At 48.4% G+C, this 18856-nt stretch overlaps 2 protein-coding genes across 2 annotated transcripts; one reads left to right on the forward strand and one right to left on the reverse strand.

Moving 5' to 3' along the window:
* Positions 1–5207: 5207 nt before the first annotated feature.
* C18H6orf226 (chromosome 18 C6orf226 homolog) lies at positions 5208–5926 on the forward strand (the record flags this gene model as incomplete). The annotated part of the gene is made up of 1 exon (XM_029531639.1): positions 5208–5926. A coding segment is annotated over one exon (414 nt), but the record flags the coding sequence as incomplete, so codon positions are not given.
* A 2360-nt stretch (positions 5927–8286) lies between these two features.
* Rpl7l1 (ribosomal protein L7 like 1) lies at positions 8287–14817 on the reverse strand. The gene is made up of 7 exons (XM_021218157.2): positions 14776–14817; positions 13994–14102; positions 12877–13037; positions 11492–11629; positions 10661–10770; positions 10305–10523; positions 8287–8570 (listed from the first exon to the last, which is right to left on the reverse strand). The coding sequence occupies exons 1-6, from the start codon at positions 14787–14789 to the stop codon at positions 10315–10317; spliced, it is 741 nt and encodes a 246-aa protein (XP_021073816.1). The 5' UTR covers positions 14790–14817; the 3' UTR covers positions 8287–8570; positions 10305–10314.
* Between the last annotated feature and the right edge of the window lie 4039 nt (positions 14818–18856).

An 18856-nucleotide genomic window follows, 5' to 3' on the forward strand; every position in this document is an offset into this window, starting at 1 on the left:
TGGTCTAGGCAATCTCCAGTTAATGCTGTTCCCTTTGGCCCACTCTTTATTTTATTTTTTTTAAGATTTATTTATTTATTATATGTAAGTACACTATAGCTGTCTTCAGACACTCCAGAAGAGGGCGTCAGATCTTGTTACAGATGGTTATGAGCCACCATGTGGTTGCTGGGATTTGATCTCCGGACCTTCGGAAGAGTAGTCGGGTGCTCTTACCCACTGAGCCATCTCACCAGCCCCCCCCCCTCCTATCTTGCTAAGTAGCCCAGGTTGGCCTTAGACTACTCTTGTCCTAACTCCCATGTGCTGGGATGACAAGCATGAGCCACCCCACCTGGCTCACCCATACATTTTTTAACGGTTTAGTTCTGGAAATGTCTTCTGGCTCCTTTAACTGTGTGACCGCCAGGGTGGCTAGAGTTCATATGATAAACCCAGTCCAGCGTTCTCATCTCCAAAAAATTCTGATTCCTTCCACGGGATGCCAGCAGAGTCCTAGCATCTCAACTGTGGGTTGCTAGTAAAACTTTACAGCTTTAATTAGCCAAAGTAACAGGCTAGATCAGTGCCCCTTCCAGGTGCTGGAGCCCACATGGCAAATCCCAAGTCTTGGATGGAGCATCCATGGAACTGAACTTGGATAACCTTGCATTCCAAGCATCCTGTGTTCTCCCCTCCCTCCCCTCTCTCTTCCTCCCCATCTCCCTCTCTGAGGCAGGGTCTCACAGAGCCCAGTCTGCCCTCTCACCATCTTGAACTTCTGACCCTCACGCCTCCATCTCCCAAGCATCGGAGTTACAGGGTGGATCACACCGCTGTGCTTGGCTTTATGTGGGGTTAGGGACTGAACTCAGGGCTTCGTGGGCCTCATGCACACCAATGCTCTGTTAACTCAGCTACACCTCCAGCACAGTTTAACAGTTTGTGTGCGTGCGTGCGTGTGTGTGTGTGTGTGTGTGTGTGTGTGTGTGTGCATCAACAGTGCATGTATGGAAGTCGGAACACAATTTACACCCAGAATTTGCTTCTTGTTTCCCCCCTTGCCGAGGTGGGTGTTTATGCCACTGCATGTCTATATCTATAGCTCTACACTGATATCATAGGTAGATAGATAGAGACACATAATGTCCCTGACCCATCTCAAGGTCCACTCAGTAACTCTTTTGTTTTGTTTTGTTTTGTTTTTTGAGACAGGGTTTCTCTGTATAGCCCTGGCTGTCCTGGAACTCACTTTGTAGACCAGGTTGGCTCCGCCTGGCCCACTCAGTAACTCTTTCCTTTCTGACTTTTGCAAAGGACATCTGGAAGGCCAGGTGTGGGAGTTCATACCAGAATCAGGCAACTAAGGTAGGTGGGTGATAAGTTCAAGGCCTTCCTGGACTACAAAATGAAATTCTATAAGAAAGGAAGGGCTAATGCTGGGCAGTGGTAGCGCACGCCTTTAATCCCAGCACTCGAAGGCAGAGGTAGGCGGATTTCTGAGTTCGAGGCCAGCCTGGTCTACAAAGTGAGTTCCAGGACAGCCAGGGATACACAGAGAAACCATGTTTTGAAAAAAAAGAAAAGAAAAGAAAAGAAAAGAAAAGAAAAGAAAAGAAAAGAAAAGAAAAGAAAAGAAAAGAAAAGAAGGGCTGAGTGTTTAATCAGTCCTGGAACTTGGCGATCTCAGGGTGATGTCTCAAGGCCAGCCTTCAACCAGGGTGTCAATCCAAGCTACCCTCAAGGTGCATCCTCCCCTTCTGTCAGATGTTGAGGACCCTTGTGTTTCCGTATGGAACAAGAACAAGCAACAAGGCAGAGCTCGGCACACCATCTATCCACGATCTCCTCGCACAGAAGGGGATTACCAGTCACATGCATGTCCCCTAGCACAGCGTGGGAGGTTTAACCCTGACCCTCTGTTCTGTCTGCTCCTGGGAGGAACCACTTCTAGTGTTAGTAAGGGAGGGCGGGAAAGAATGGTTCAACGACACTGGAAAGTCTAAGGAGAATTTAGTAGAGTCCACGGACAGAGTGTGGGCAAGGGCAAGGGGGTCCCCAGAAGGCAACGTAGCACCTGAGTGAGAAGGGAGTCGTGTCAGAGCCCTTAAACCAGAGGGCTGTGTGGGGGGACCGCGGCTGACGTGATCCTGAAGAGGGGAGACAGAATGAAACCTGCCAAATCCTTCTCATCTATCCTGCTGCTGCTCTCTCCCAGCCTGACCAGACCCAGAAGCTAGAAGGCACAAGAGCTGCACTGACTCTGTCAGGTCCGGGAATTTGGATGAACCAGGATGCAGAGACAGCTGCAGGGGCTACAGGAGAGCTCACTGGGGACCCTCAATAGTGCCCTCCAGGCTGGGAAGATGGCTCAGTGATTCCAGAAGACCAGAGAAGTCAAAGCCCAACACCGACATGAAAGCAGAACCAAGGGTTCTGTTGCTCTCTTCTGGCCTTTGGCAGTACTGCATGCACATGGTACACAGACACATAATAAAATTAAAATAAAGGGGGGTCGGGCAGTGGTGGCACATGCCTTTAATCCCAGCACTTGGGAGGCAGAGGCAGGTGGATTTCTGAGTTCGAGGTCAGCTTGGTCTACAGAGTGAGTTCCAGGACAGCCAGGGCTACACAGAGAAACCCTGTCTTGAAAAACAAAACAAAACAATAATAATAAATAAATAAGAAAGAAAGAAAGAAAGAAAGAAAGAAAGAAAGAAAGAAAGAAAGAAAGAAAGAAAGGGGGAAAAATAAAAAAGATAAGCTGGGCTGTGGTAGTACACACCTTTGATCCCACCCTCGGGAGCAGAGGCAGACAGATTTCTATGATTTCAAGGCCAGTGTGGGCTGTTAAATGGAGAAACCCTGTCTGAAAAAGAAGAGAAGAGAAGAGAAGAGAAGAGAAGAGAAGAGAAGAGAAGAGAAGAGAAGAGAAGAGAAGAGAAGAGAAGAGAAGAGAAGAGAGGGCTGGAGAGATGGCTCAGCAGTTAAGAGCACTGACTGCTCTTCTGAAGATCCTGAGTTCAATCCCAGCAACCACATGGTGGCTCACAACCATCTGTAAGGAGATCTGGTGCCCTCCTCTGGAGTGTCTGAAGACAACTACAGTGTACAATAAATTATACAGTGTATATTAAATAAATAAATCTTAAAAAAAAAAAAAAAACCAAGGAGAAGAGAAGAGAGAAGAGAGAGAAATGGCCCCCAAAGTTTGAGGTGGGAATTGGATGCAGGCCTGAATCAAATACACTTAAAAATCATTGTATTTTGCCGGGCAGTGGTGGCGCACTCCCAGCACTTAGGAGGCAGAGTCAGACGGATTTCTGAGTTCGAGGCCAGCCTGGTCTACAAAGTGAGTTCCAGGACAGTCAGGGCTATACAGAGAAACCCTGTTTCGAAAAACCAAAAAATAAAAAATAAAAAATAAAATATAATAAAAAAATCATTGTAATTCACAGACTCCTTCTTTTACCTGTAACACGGAAACCACGTGACACCACTAGCTGCGTTCTACTATTTCTGTAAAATGACAGAGTGAAATCCTCATAGCCTCACTCCTGTGACCTTTGTCCCAGCACTGGGCAGTGTGCACAGCCACATGCTCGGCGCCAAGGCTTGCACCGAGATGCCTCCAGGTGACAGTTACGGAAATCACTCCACCTTCTGGCGCTATGGCAGAATCCCACACACCAGGCAATTAATTTATAAGGAAAAGAAATTGTTCTCGGGATACACCCCAGTGATAGAGTACTTGCGTAGAATGGGCAAGGCCCAGGGTTCAACCCTCAGTTCCCCCCCCAAAAAAAAGAAAAGAAGAAATTACTTCTCAGAGTTCTGCAATATGGTTCAGCATTGCATAAGGAAAAATATGCAAGTGGGGCTGCAGATGGACCTCAGTTGGTAGAGTGCTTGGCTAATACATACAAACTCCTGTGCTCCATTCCCGGCACCATACAAAACTGGACATGGTGGTGTCCAGTAATACCTGTAATCCCAGCACTGGCGGAGGTGGAGGGCCAGGAGTTCAAAGCTGGGGTTGGGAACGGTCAGCAGTTAGTGCCTGCCGTGCAGATGCGAGGGTCAGAATTTGAATTCCCACAAACCCAGGTAAATGCCAGCTGGATGTGCCGGTCTGCCTACTTCTGCCCTTTCGAAGGCAGAGACCAGGATCCGCAGTCAGGTTCGCATGCGCCCACACACACAGAAACATGTGCGCGCGTACAGAAACACAGACACACACACAGACTATATGTGAGTTCAAAGTCAGCCTTGGGTACAAGAGTCCTTGATGCCCAGCGTGGTGGCACACCACCAGGGCTATACAGAGAAACCCTGTCTCGAAAAACCAAAAAAAAAAAAAAAAAAGCACACAGCATGTTTACCCATCGCTGTAAACCACCCCAAGAAACCCAAAAAGTGGGTGCGATGGCTCAGCAGGTAGGACTATTGAACTTTATCCCCATTCCCATAATGCCCGGCGCTGTGTGCTTTTAACATTATGCAAAGTATGCTTTACTTACTGATTTCTTGATCCGTGTCAGATCAAGCTATTTATTATATACTTATATGTTTCAGTGTGTAACTCAGGCTGGCTCTATGGCCCGAGCATATGATAATACAAGCATGGGCCACTGTATCTTGTCAGGCTAGCTTTGATACACAAATCTGAACATCAGAGTTGGGAGGTGTAGCGCAGCAGACATCAGGAGATGTTGAATCCTTGCCTCAAACCAAAATCGACTACAAGTCCCAAACAACAGCAAAATAAAACAAAACAAAACAAAACAAAACCAACAACATCAACAAAACAGGGATTTGATCCTTAGTACCACAATTAACAAATGTGACGAGCGCTTGCTTGCTTGGGAAAAGCATACAGAATCACAGTCTGGACTGTAGCGCGAGGCTCAAAACAAACAAACAAACAAACAAAGCAAAAAAGAAAAAAAAAAAATCAAGAAGACCCTCCCGGTCCTGCGCGCATCCTGCGTGCGCATCTACTCCTGCCAAAGGGAGGTGCTTTTGTTACAGCCTTGCCTCCTCACAAATGTCTCACTGGGTGCAAAACTTCACCTTTTGGCTCACTCTGCACACACTTCTCCACCCCGCACCTCCGGCCCGCAGCACATCTCACGTTGTGGAATGAGAGCTGGAGGGTAACCGGGGCTACAGCTTCTGCACAAATAGCCCGGGTTCTGGAGGTCCACACTGGACCTTGATACGGTGTTTGGCCTCCCCTGCACTTTCCGCGAAGGTGGTTGCTCCCACTCCACCCGGAAGTGCTTGTGACCCGGGGGGTGAGGTGGTGGTGGGACATGGACCAGCGTGGCGGTGTCTCCAGCCCGAGCGGAGCACTGGCGTCTGCCGAGCCCGCTCCTGCCTCGGTGACCCTGGCGGAGCTCCTGCACCTGGTCCAGAAGGGCCAGGAGCTCCCGGGCCTGGAGAAACGCCACATCAGTGCGACCCACGGGGAACCCACCGCGTCTCTGCTCCCTCGGAGGCCCAAGCCTTGGGAAGACGCGGGCTCGATGGCCTCATCCCGCACCATCGCCCTAGACACGAGGACGCAGCCTCCGGCCGTCGAGGAGCCGTCCCGGAGCAGCTCAGCCGCCCAGCTCGACGGAGGCCCAAGGACTTCCTGATGCTCGAGGTGTTTGGGAGCGGAGATCCGGAGGGTGTGACTGAGTCCTACAGGAACTTGAGTCTGGACACTTGCTGCCTTTATCTTTCTGCATCTGCCATGACCTATCTCAACCAGGCCAGCAGTCCAACTCCATACTGTGTTCTAGTCCCTTTGTGTAACGGAAATAAGTTCCCTTGTCACCGTAAGAGGGCACAACCTCCTGGATCTGCTTGTTCTGATAACGATAAACTGATATCCAAAAGCCATTTCTAACTTTGCAGTCGTTTGGGTTTGATGGAAACGTTCCTTCCCAGAGTGATACATAGAAATCCTGGTTCTTGGGGGTTGGAGAGAGGGCTCTGTGGTTAAGAGCACTGACTGCTCTTCCAGAGGATCAAGGTTCAGTTCCCAACAAACAAGGAGACTCACATTTGTAATGGGATCTGACGCCCTCTTCTGGTATCAGTGTACTTGGATACATAAAATCCTAAAAAACCCTGATTCTTGGAACCAAGTCAGGTAGTGCAAGCAGAGGCAGTCTGGGAGTTGGCCTTCTCCTCCCATCATGCACCTGACCCCCGTTAAGCTCTGGCTTGATAGCAGGTACCTTACCTACCCACTGAGCCATCTCCAAGGCTGAAACTAGTATCAAACCCAGCATTTCTGAAGGAGCATCGGGTGCTCTCCTTTTCCTCCCCGCAGGACTTGTGAAACCGGGTGCTAGATGCCCAGGGGACTGGGTGAACTTTTAACCAGAGCCCACCTTGGGCCCCCTCGAGTGTTTTTGGAGTTGGGGTCCTGTGCCTCCATAGTGACACCACACCAAGCTTGTCAGCAGTCCTTCAAACGGGCTCAGTGGCTGCTTCTCCATAGCCTACAGAACCCAGATGGCAGTATATGAGCTGCCAGAATGTGTGTCTATCCATGCAGTCAAGGTCCTCATAGACCTGGCTCATCTCCAGCAATATGGAAAACCCCATTCTTGTTTGGGGGGGTGTTAACTCACAGAGGGCAGCACCCCTTGTTTCTCTTGAGTCTTTGTAACCCTGGCTGGCCTAAGACTTGGTGTTACTTAAGCAAGCCTTGAATTCATGGTCTGCTGGGCAAGCATCTTTACCCAGGCTCACAATAAGCCATCACCTTTGGGGCTGCCGGCACAAGCCAAGTGCACCACCAGAGGGTCTACAATTGGTCCCAGCCTCCACCTCTGAGCCTGCATTTCCCAGTAACTCTAGCTACAGGGTGTGCGACAATTCCTGGCTACTTTGGGACCCACACCGATGGCATATACTCACACACAAAAACCTTAAAAACAATCTTTTACTATATAGAAAAAAAACTTGCTTCAAATTCCAAGCAAGCCAGAAATGGAAGCCTCAGCTCAGCTCACGCAGGCCTCTCTCACCATAGGCAAGCACTCCAGCACTACCATGCTCCCCGACTTGGGAAGATGCAGGGCTTAGATCCCAGAATGTTAGATAGCCATGACTGTTTGTCCAAGATTGCGATGCACTTTTTGGCCACCTCATTTCTCAATGCTCTACAGTAGTGAACACTGATCCCAGGCAGCTTTTCTCTGGAACCACTAGCCTTGTCATTGGCATGTTCTGAGGCACTTTTTTTTTTTTTTTTTTTTTTTAAAGAAGCTATGTGTAGTGGTGTGTGCTTTGTTTTTTTTTTTTGAGACAGGCTTTCTCTGTATAGCCCTGACTGTCATGGAACTCAATGCGTTGACCAGATTGGCCTCGAACCCAGAAATCCACCTGCCTCTGCCTCCAAAGTGCTGGGATTAAAGGTGTGCACCACCACTGTCCGGCTTTTCGTCTTTAACATTTTCTCTATGTGTAGCCCTGGGTTTCCTGGAACTCTGTAGAGCAGGCTTGCCTGCCTCTGCCTCCCAAGCACTGTGACTAAAGGTATACACCACCAGGCCCAGCCAAACACTAGTTCTTAATAGAAGACAAGTGGTTAAACTTCAGTCCCCTCTTGTAGCACAGAATGCAAATAGCCTTTTTTTTTTTTTTCTGAGACAGGATTTCTCTGTGTAGCCCTGGCTGTACTAGAACTCAGAAATCTGCCTGCCTCTGCCTCTAGAGTGCTGTGATTAAAGGCACACGCCACCACGCAGGGCGAATGGGACTATCTTAACAGACCAATGTGCATAAAAAAGCAGGCTGCCCTCACAAACACTTCTAGGTGCTAAGAGGGTGTGTGTCATTGTCATGGAGTCAAGCACAGTGTATGGATGTGTGCGTGCATGTTTTTCTAGCACAGGGATTCTCCTTCCTAAACCCTGAGCTACAGGAAGGACTGTCACTGCAGGTCAGGGCACAAATGATGTTACACTGACCCAGGGACAGCAAGCCTGAGAGTCCAAAGCAGACAGTGCAGTTGCAACCTGGCCTTTCACCACAAGACCAAGCATGGGCGTGGTCGCCTTTCTAACTGCCTTTTCTGGGGAACAAATCCCCAGGCGTGTACACCTATAATCCCAGCACCTAGGAGGAGGAGGCAGGACTGCTGTGGCGTTTAAGGCCAGCGAGGGCCAACAGGGACACCTGCCTCCAACAAAGCAAACACAAAGCCACCTACCCTGACAAAAATAAAAAGGAAAACCAGGACCCTCTTGGTCGAGAATCACGTGTACTCCTTGGTCTGGTCCACTGCTTTGAGTCTTGGAGGGGTGGGAGGGAGGTTTGGGCTAGCTGCCCACCCAACATTAAACACCTACAAGGCAGGGTGAGCAGGGTAAGTCTTCCCCCACGCTTGTGTTGAGTTCAGAGACAGGCAGCCAATGAGGGAGATCGTCCCTTTCCATGGACTGGGCTGTGGTAAGCGGCTCCGATGCTCCCTCCTTCCTGTCATTCTCCAGGCTCCTTCAGTCTCTGAAGGCAGAAAATCATCTTCTCTGAAGATACTTGATAATTATAAACAACAAAAACACTTCCCATGGGTGCTTTTGGAAAACCTAAGGAAGGAAAACAGCTGTGTCAACAAACCAATCTCAACCGGGGTCTGCGAGAACAGCGACAGTGTTCCAGATTCTTCAACACCACAGGTAACCAGCCCGCAGTCCTTCTGAAATCAGTTTCTGACGGGATTTCTCCTCCACTACGGGCTAAAAACCCATAGCAGCACAGACATTTCCTAGCCTGTGACCTAACTGCATCAGGCACTGTCCCTTCCCAACAGGTCAACACACAGGCTTGTCCCTGTCTTCACACAGGAATAACTCTTCTTCAAGTGCTAGGGTCAACTGCTAACTAGCTCTCCAGAGCAGAGGGACTTCTAGTTGACAAGCATGGCCCACCAAAGTTCAGACAAGGTGCCAACAAGATGGCTCAGTGAGGAAGACTGCTTGCCACAAAGACTACCCAGTAAGATTCTCAGAACCAATAAAGAAGTGCCCTCTGACCTACACCAGTGCTGGGTGTGGCATGACCTCAGTAGGGGACAAAATGACATGGCTCTTGCCCCTGGGACAGGGCTAGCAGGTTTGAGTGTCTGTGAGTGTTGATGGCTGCTATGGGCCTGTTTGTGTAATAATGTTTGTATAATGACTTACACTCCTCAGGAATGCTCTCCCAGTTAGCGTTAATGCCTGCACCATAACCAGTCAGCATGTGTTAGGGGGTGAAGCATGGCTGATGTCTCAGCAAAAAGGGAAACGCTGGGACATTCATGACAGCCTTTAAGTTTGTGGAAAAGGGCTCTAAAAACACGGGTTCAAAAATTTATAATTTTGGGCTGGGGAGATGGCTCAGCAGTTAAGAGCACTGACTGCTCTTCTGAAGGTCCTGAGTTCAAATACCAGCAACCACATGGTAGCTCACAACCATCTGTAATGAGATCTGATGCCCTCTCCTGGTGTGTCTGAAGACAGCTACAGTTTCTTACATACAATAAATAAATAAATCTTAAAAAAAAAAAAAAAAGCAGATTGCTGATCCAGAGGTCCCGAGTTCAAATCCCAGCAACTACATGGTGGCTCACAATCATCAGTAATGAGATGTCACCCTCTTCTGGTGTGTCTGAAGACAGCTACAGTGCACTTACATATATGAGGAGCTTAACAAATCTAAAGGAGCAGGGTGTGGTGGTGCTCATCTTTAATCCTAGCACTCAGGAGGCAGAGGCAGGCGATTTCTGAGTTCAAGGCCAGCCTGGTCTACAAAGTGAGTTCCAGGACAGCCAGGGCTACACAGAGAAACCCTGTCTTGAAAAAACAAAAAACAACAAACAAACAAAAAAATCTAAAGGAATAGAAACAGCTGTGCTGTGAGCCAGCTTATCTGTTAGAAAGATACTAAACAAAGAGATAAAGAGATTTAGGGAGTGGTGATCACATAAGATCCCACCCAGGCAAGTGTTGCTGTTCCTGTTGCTGTTTATGCAGATAGATTCCCGAGTCCAGGGTTGACTTGGGACAGAGCAAGGTTAGACCCAGGTGTGATAGAAATGATAGAAATGGTCATTTCAGGACCAGGTCCCACAAGCTCACTGTCTGTGCTTAACAGAGGCAGGCAGATCTCTAAATTCTTTTGCAAAGTTAAAAAAACTCAAGCAGAACAGCGAGCAGGCTGGCAGTGTCTGGAGCAGGGCACAGGCTGCCAGCTCGGACCCAGCACTTGACTCTGAGCTGTTTCTTTCTCCCTCCCAGACACCCCTTCTTAGCCGGTGGCAGTCAGCACACTCGCCTCACCTCTCCTGCTCTAGTTGAGCTGCCGAATGAGCTGATTGATCCGTTCTCCCCGGTAGCCGGGTGAGCCCATCTCTTTGAGGAAGCCCACTCTGTTCTTGGTAGCATGGCGGGCCACAGAGAGCTGGAAAGGGCACAGGAACGAAGAGACCTCCTGGAAATGCTTCCCAGGAAAGGCAATTTCATGGATGAGGTCTTCCAGGCAAATGACACCAAATCTCCCTGAAAAACAAGGGGGTGTAGATTCCTGTGTTCACCACCTAGCCAGTATAAAGGGTTTTCCCCCCAATAGGCTGGGACTGTCAGGTCCAAGCATATACCCTGGATCCCAGCCACCAAGCCCAGGCCGCGGCGCTCACCCAGGTGCTCCTCGATCACCGTGTTGTCCGTCAGAGGGACTGTCTTATTGTTAATCCTTGCTTGTCCACGTTTCAAGATGAGTTCCCGGACAGACTTCAGATTTGGAAATCTACATAAGGCACAACAGGGACACTAAGAACTGGCTGAGAAGAGAGGTACAGGATCCTCCCACAAGCAGGGAGCAGACTACTGGGAGACCCAACTGACAGGATAGCCAAAAAGCAAAGCGGCTCATGCCTGCAACTCTAGACACTGAGGCTGGAGGGTCCTGAGCTGTACAGGAGTCGGAGGTGAGCCAACCAACAGCCAACTGAAAATCCCAGCACGAGCTTGAGTATATAATTAGAAATTTAGATATTTTTTTAGATCAGGTCTTATTTTCATAGCCTATGCTGGCCTCAAACTTGCAGCAATCCTTCAGCCTCAGCCTTTGGTGTACAGGGACTGCTAGCCCAGGCAGCATGCTTGGTACTAAAATCGTTCTTTGAGAAAGTCTGGCAGCGGCACAGCTCAGGCCTCCTCCCGATGCTGGGGTGTAGGTGTGAGCCACCATCCCCCAAAAAGGTCACTACTACACGGCATCAAGCATTACATGAACCCCCTATTGTTCTCCTTCATTTTACCTCGTCATAACCTACAACTGAATAAGCTCACAACTCTAGGGCCATTATCAGCATCCCCTGTGCCCCCCAGGTCCCAGGGTTCTTTATTTCTGGTGACTAGCCTCAGCAAAATGCCCAACACACAGCATGAACCTTAGAAAACAACACCCTGTGTATGTGCTTTACACTCTTGAGTACCAGGGAATCCACATGGAAAATGGCACTCACCCCCAGGTCACATAAGGCTCCACAGTGCGCAGCATTCTTACACTCTGAGGGGTGACCTTGACAAAGACGCCACTGAACAATTTCTTCAGGTCAAGATTCATGATGGTGCTCTTTACCAATGAACTCACTCCTTCAATCCTGAAACCAACAGTCAAAGTGTCTGACCCCAGTCCATGCTGTCTGTTTACAAGCAATTCTGAAATGCTAGTGTTCACTGGGTACACAGAATTCACCTCGGAGCTCAGTGTTGTGGGAGGCAGAGTGGAAACAGACCATGTCCCATTTTGTGGAGCAATCCCTGAGTGCAACAGGACAGTTCCTGAATGATGGATTGGTGGGGAGCAGTGTTGGGGGACAGTGGACATGGTAGGCTATATGGACAGGTATGTCTACCTATGCAAGCCAAATTACTTCAGTGGGTGGGTAGTGAAAGCATGGAACATATTCACAGCAGATCCAAGTCTGCCATCAAAGTCAGGAAAGTCCAGTCCAGGAAGCTTGAAGAGAACAGAGCTCAGAAGTTTCTTTTTCTTTCTTTCTTTTTTTTTTTTTTTTGTTGTTTGGTTTTTCGAGACAGGGTTTCTCTGCATGGTCCTGGCTGTCCTGGAACTCACTCTGTAGACCAGGCTGGCCTCGAACTCAGAAATCTGCCTGCCTCTGCCTCCCGAGTGCTGGGATTAAAGTTGTGCGCCATCACGCCCGGCCAGAAGTTTCAAACTCAGAGCTTTTCTACCAAGAGGCTCACGGCTGAGGGCAATGGAGCCTAAGAGCTTCAGTGCTGGGTTTAAAGGCATGTGGCACAATGCCTGGCCTGCTTTCATGTCTTGTGTCAAGCTGCGGTTACTACTTTAGAAAGGGTATCACTAGGGGGCTTAAGAGCACTGACTGTCCTTCCAGAGGTTGAGTTCAATTCCCAACAACAGCATGGTGGCTCACAACCATCTGTAATGGGATCTAATGCCCTCTTCTGGTGTGTCTGAAGACAGCTACAGTGTACTCATATAAATAAAATAAATAAATCTTAAAGCTGGGCGTGGTGGTGCACACCTTTAATCCCAGCACTCGGGACGTAGAGGCAGGTGGATTTCTGAGTTCGAGGCCAGCCTGGTCTACCAAGTGAGTTCCAGGACAGTCAGGGCTATACAGAGAAAGCCTGTCTCCGAAAAACCAAAATAAATAAATAAATAAATCTTAAAAAACAAAACAAAACAAAAACAAAAACAGAGCCCCATCTTCGCCCTGAGTGTCCCTATGTCACCCGGGTCCTAATCCCGAACCCTATCAGTCTGCTGTCGTAGGTTAGGCTTTCTCTCCCTACAGAGACATCGGAAGTTGAACCAGAAGTTTACCTATTCCAGAACTCTGAAAACACCCTGGTATTGTACCTTTCCATGCGTATAACGAAGGCCAAGGAATGTTTATCAGGCACCTCCAAAGCACGAGGCTTCACCTCCAGTCGCTGGACACGCACTTTGTCACGTTGCTGCCGCCAGGAATCATGCACGAAAGATTCTAGTCGTCTGAACCTGAATTGTTTCCCTTTTCTCTGTGGCAGAGAAGATATACATCACCATTTCTTCCCCTCCACAGTTAACCCAGGAACCATAAGTAAGAGAGCTCATCTCCTGTGTTCTGCAAAGGTGGGCATATGAGGAAGCCAAGATGGAGTGAGAAAACTTAAGACATGAGGAGAAGTTGGTGGTAACCTCATGCTGGTGACATTTAATACAAGTGTTCAGTAAACCCAACACTATATTAGGCATAATTAAATACAAGAGGGTTTTCTGCTCTTTTTGTTCAAAAATCCTGTATATACTGTGTGCACAATCTACACATACACACGATTCTAAATAAACTTTAAAAGTTGTTGGGATACTTTTGGTTTGAGACGGGTTCTCACTATACAGCCAGACTCTCCATTTTCCTCTCTCAACCTTCTAGAATGCTCAAATGATAAGTGTGCCACAGTTAGCAAGCTAATCGCAGCATTCTAGAGGCCAAAGTAGGCTGATCTGTTAGTTTGAGGCCAGCCTGGTCACACAGTATTCCAGACCATATGTATAGACCCTGTCTAAGAAACAAACAAAACACAACAAAACATTTTAAAAACAATCTATTTTTTTTCCTGACAAATTTGGTGTTTTACCACTTTTTTTTTCCAAGACAGGGTTTCTCTGTGTAGCCCTGGCTGTCCTGGAACTCACTCTGTAGACCAGGCTGGCCTCGAACTCAAGAAATCCGCCTGCCTCTGCCTCCCAAGTGCTGGGATTAAAGGCGTGAAGTCACCACCACCCCACCACCCCTGCTTGCCACTTAATTTGAATTCAAAAAATGTCCTCACTTTTCCTTAAATGCTGGTCTAGCATTTTGCTCACAGAAAGATGCTGAGTAAGTATTTGCTAAATGGAGGACTGTGAGGGAGAAACTGGTAAGGGATCTTACTAAAATCCATCCCCTAAAAAACCTAAAATCCCTCGCACCCCTCCCCCACCCCAGAATTACCTCTCTCTTTGCCAAGAGTGCCTGCTTTGCCTGAGTGGCTTTGAGGGCTTGGTAAGCCTTCCTCTTTTTCAGGAGATTTTCTGGAACCAAAGGAATCTTTTTTCTCTCCCTGATGAAGGAAAAATTGACATCAACGAAAGTGAAAAAAAAAAAAAAATCACTAAACCAACATTCGGTGGCTTTCCAAACCAATTCGAGATCCTGGTCTTCACCGTGGACCTGTAAGGCTCACCGGTCCCGAAAGCCTTAAAAAAAAAAATCAGTTTCCCAGCCTTCGGTCTCTATGTTCGTTTTGGTCCGTGGAGCTTTAGCAACGGAAGCCTATCACAGTCACTAGCGGCAAGGAAATTCGAGTCCAGAAAGGGTTGGGGCCATCACAGATGCACCAAAAAGAGGCATGAAGTCGGGCTAGGGTGAGGTGGGGAGACAGGACATCAGGAGGGGAAGCGGAGATGACGGGGGAGGGGGTGCGACCTAAGTACACTGCACGTGTGCATCAGACTGTGAAAAACATGACAGCCGCGCCGAGCGACCTCAACCATGCGCTCGGCAGCCACTCGCCCCTCCGAACCTCACTTCCTCGCCTCGCTGCCTCCCAAGTCGCCCCGATCCACGGTCGCGGAGCCCCACAGCATCCCGGCCCCCACCTTGGCCGCAGACGATGGAGCCCTTTTCTTTCCTTCCCACAGCCCGCAGTCTCCTTTTGTATCACCAGGGTAAAAACATAAAGGATGGCACCGGATCCGCAAAGCCCCACCAGAGAGATCCGAAGACACACTCACCCTTCCTCCGCCATCTTTCCGGTGCTTCAGCTCCCGCGCATGCGCAGCCTCACCAGGCGGGGTAGAGAGGCCCGCCTCGATGGCTCGAGGGTCATAGAGCCGGGACTCTCGCTCCCGCTGGAGGACTCGGGCAGCCTGAGATTCCTTAGCGGCTGTGAGCGGCTGAGAGATGCTCTTGGGCAAAACAAAACAAAACAACCCTCCAGTTTCCTGCGCATCCCTTCTGAGTTCTCTAGGGTCTGACACCCGTCCGGATCCAGCCCTTTTCGGTTAGGCTGTAGGGTCTCGAACCCGGCCGCTTGTGGACCACTGAAAGGCTTCCCACAATGCACCTGCAGCTTCCGCTTCGGCGGCGTCGCCACGCTTCCGGCACGGGCTCTACATAAGTTGGCCGCCTTGCTTAGGTGAGGTTTTCATCCCCCGGAGACTTGAAGGACCGACGTGGCGAGCACACTTGGGGGGGGGGGCAGGTATGTGTGGAGGATTTGGGGAAATAAAAATGTGTCTCCGACTCTGCGAGCCTTTGAATTCCTCACCTTCCTGCACCTCGGCTTCCTCCTCCGCCCCATGACGAGCTGCGCGGTCCCGGTGGCCGCCAGGGGGCGCCTGAAGATTTACTAAGCGTTGGCACAAGTTGGGCAAACAGTGGAGCCAGAAACTGGAAATGCTCCATTTCCATCTCAGAGCCTTCCCTTGATTACTTGATTATGTTTCGCAGAATTTACTCCCAGTGCCACATTCTAGCACAGTGCTGTTCTATGCTCTAGCCTAGGACAGCGCCATTATTTAACAGCGCTAGAAAGGGTCGCCACCCACAGCCTCTATCCAACTACACCTTTGGCTTATGGGCTTTTCTTACTTCCTCTGTGTCTCTTCTGCACCTCACTACACCCCTTCACTACAGTGGGGCTCTGCAAGGACTTGTAAAGTACCCGAGGACTGGGACATGATGTTGGAACACACTAAGAAACTAGTCCACTCGGCTCGCCAATGTCATTACCAGATGCATGTCAAAGGGGATTAAGGGCTGGAGAGATGGTTCAGCTCTTACAGTACCCAGGTTTGGTGCCCAGCACCCACATGGTGGCTCCCAACCATCTGTAACTCCATTTCCAAGGGATCCACGACCTCTTCTGGCGTCGGGCACCAGGCACACCAGGTATTCTAAACTATTCCATGGGCTCTGCTAGAACCATGCTTGTTTTTATGTTTCCTCCAAAATTTCTGTCCCATATCGGGCGAGCCACTTGTCTATGTGAGAGAAAAAGGAAAGCAAGATAAAATAAAAAATAAAACAATAGTCACAGTGGGAACAACTGCTGCTCATCTCAGACTTCTTTGTTTGTTTATTTATTTATTTATTTTACTTATATGAAAACGCTGTAGCTGTCTTCAGACACACCAGAAGAGGGCATCAGATCTCTTTACAGATGGTTGTGAGCCACCATATGGTTGCTGGGAATTGAACTCAGGACCTCTGGAAGAGCAAGCAGTCAGTGCTCTTAACTGCTGAACCATCTCCCCAGCCCTTTTTTTTTTTTTTTTTTTTTTTTTNGAGACAGGGTTTCTCTGTGTAGCCTTGGCTGTCCTGGAACTCATTCTGCACACAGTCTGGCCTCAAATTCAAAGGTCCACCAACCTCTGCCTCCTGAACATTGAGATTAAAGGTGTTAACCACCACTGCCTGGCTCAGCTCACCTCATATTCCTGTGATTTTAGTTTAGTGCTCTAAAATTGTTTTTGTTTTGTTTTGTTTTGTTTTTTCGAGACAGGGTATCCCTGTGTAGTCCTGGCTGTCCTGGAACTCACTTTGTAGACCAGGCTGGCCTCGAACTCAGAAATCTGCCTGCCTCCCAAGTGCTGGGATTAAAGGCATGCGCCACCACTGCCCAGCTCTAAAATTTTTGTTAAAGTATAAATGTCATCTTAAAAGTTGTAAGATTGGGCTGGTGAGATGATGCAGTGGGTAAGATCTGACACCCTCTTCTAGAGTGTCTGAAGACAGCTATAGTGTACTTACATATAATAAATAAATAAATCTTTTTTAAAAAAGTTGTAAGATTTGGGGCTGGTGAGATGGCTCAGTGGGTAAGAGCACCGGACTGCTCTTCCAAAGGTCCAGAGTTCAAATCCCAGCAACCACATTGTGGCTCATAACCATCTGTAAAAAGATCTGATGCCCTCTTCTGGAGTCTGTGTTTTTTGAAAGTGCAGGTGGCTCTGCTGGGTCTGTAAGACTTGGGCCTTTCTCTATGATCAAGCTAGAGATTTCTTTTGACGTTGTCCAGAGACTTACGGAGGCTGCTCTTATTGGTCCTGTAGGCGACATGATGCATATTCAGTAAAGCATTTGTCTTAGGGTTTTATTGCTGTGATGAGACACCATGACCAGGGCAACTCTTTAAAAGAAAACATTTAATTGGGGCTGGCTTACAGTTTCAGAGGTTTAGTCTATTATCATTGTGGTAGGAAGCATGGCAGCATACAAGTCGACATGGTGCTGGAGAAGGAGCTGAGATTTCTGCATACATCTTGATCCACGGACAGCAGAGGGAGACTATGTCACTGGGCTTAGCTTGAAAATAAGAAGACCTCAAGGTCAGCCTCCACAATGGCATAGTTCCTCCCACAAGGGCACACCCAGGACCACTCCCTATGACCAACCATTCAAACGCATGAGTCTATGGGACCTTACCTCTTTAAGCTACCACAGCACTCTACCTTTTAGGAAGAATAGGGACTCTCCTATATCCTAATTAAGGACCCATGGCATCCCAGATGGGAGACAAGGGTCGTTGGTAATCTTCACTATAGAATTTATCACAGCTGCCTGTCAGGTATGATCAAAATACAGAGGGCACACAGCCCACTCTCTCAACCCCTAAGTGTAGACATGTTAGTAGTGATCCAATGCTCTTCAAAGGCCCTTATATCTCTAGTATCACCCTTTGACAATATTGATCTACCACATGTCACACCATCTCGGTTCAAACCTTAACCTCAGTGAATCAGCCATTGAATAACACTCTCCCTGACCACTTTGGAGAATGTTGGTTGTGTGTCCGTCCCTCTTGGGTCAACCTTACAACCACCACTTGCGGCCTCACCTATTGTCTGATTAGACTCTCACCTTGCTGCAAGTTAATTGCTCTATGCCAAATTCCACGACCACCCCTTGTCTCTCCCATCTCTCTCTCTCTTTGGTATTACAGACTGCTTTAACGCCTCAGGAACATGATGTTGGGCACACTGGATTCCACAAACTGCACTGATACCTTAACCCCTTAGTATTATCACCCAACCTCAAGACCCAAGCATTTGTAATGTCTCAGTTATCCTCGTGACTCACCCACTGCCTACTCGCTGGGTGGTCTGGGACATGTGCCCTGGTGCTCCTTTTCCCAAAACTAGGGGTGATCCGGTGACAAGCCCTTGGCAGTTCCTGTCACAGGGTTTATGGAAGCACAGCATGACAAACCAGCTCAGATGTATCCTACTCCGAGTCCTGGATATGGCCACGGGAGTGGCGGCAATTCCCTAGCTATTACTGTGAGTTTTCCTCTAGGTTCATTCGGGATCTCCAGTGGGTGGCTCATCCTTACCATCCAGGGCCAAACCGACTCACCGCCAGCTGTAGTGCTAAAATCATGAAGATTTACTCACAGGAGGGAGAGGTAGGCTTTGCTTCAGGTTTAGTGAAAGATAAGTCAGGTTTAGTGAAAGATAAGATCCAACATTCAAGAGGGATCTCTAAAAAAAAAAAAAACTGTCAAGAAACAGCTTGATGGCTCTGGCCAGTGGATCATCCACAGTCCAATATGGAATTGGATAGTACCCTTCTGGACCCCCCTTCTCCTTCTCTTTCTTTCTTTCTTTCTTTCTTTCTTTCTTTCTTTCTTTCTTTCTTTCTTTCTTTCTTTCTTTCTTTCTTTCTTTCCTTTTTTTTAAAAAAAATTTATTTATTTATTATATGTAAGTACACTGTAGCTGTCTTCAGACACTCCAGAAGAGAGCGTCAGTTCTTGTTACGGATGGTTATGAGCCACCATGTGGTTGCTGGGATTTGAACTCCAGACCTTCG

This window comes from Mus pahari, chromosome 18, assembly GCF_900095145.1.
Source record: "Mus pahari chromosome 18, PAHARI_EIJ_v1.1, whole genome shotgun sequence".
In the NCBI taxonomy this organism is placed as follows: domain Eukaryota; kingdom Metazoa; phylum Chordata; class Mammalia; order Rodentia; family Muridae; genus Mus; species Mus pahari.

Excerpts from the sequence above, each read along its gene's own strand:
- Rpl7l1 (XM_021218157.2), bottom strand. Across the intron at positions 13,038-13,993 it reads CACTCTTGGCAAAGAGAGAG|AGAAAAGGGAAACAATTCAG; the intron begins GTAATTCTGGGG and ends TCTCTGCCACAG. Across the intron at positions 11,630-12,876 it reads TTCGTTATACGCATGGAAAG|GATTGAAGGAGTGAGTTCAT; the intron begins GTACAATACCAG and ends TGTTGGTTTCAG.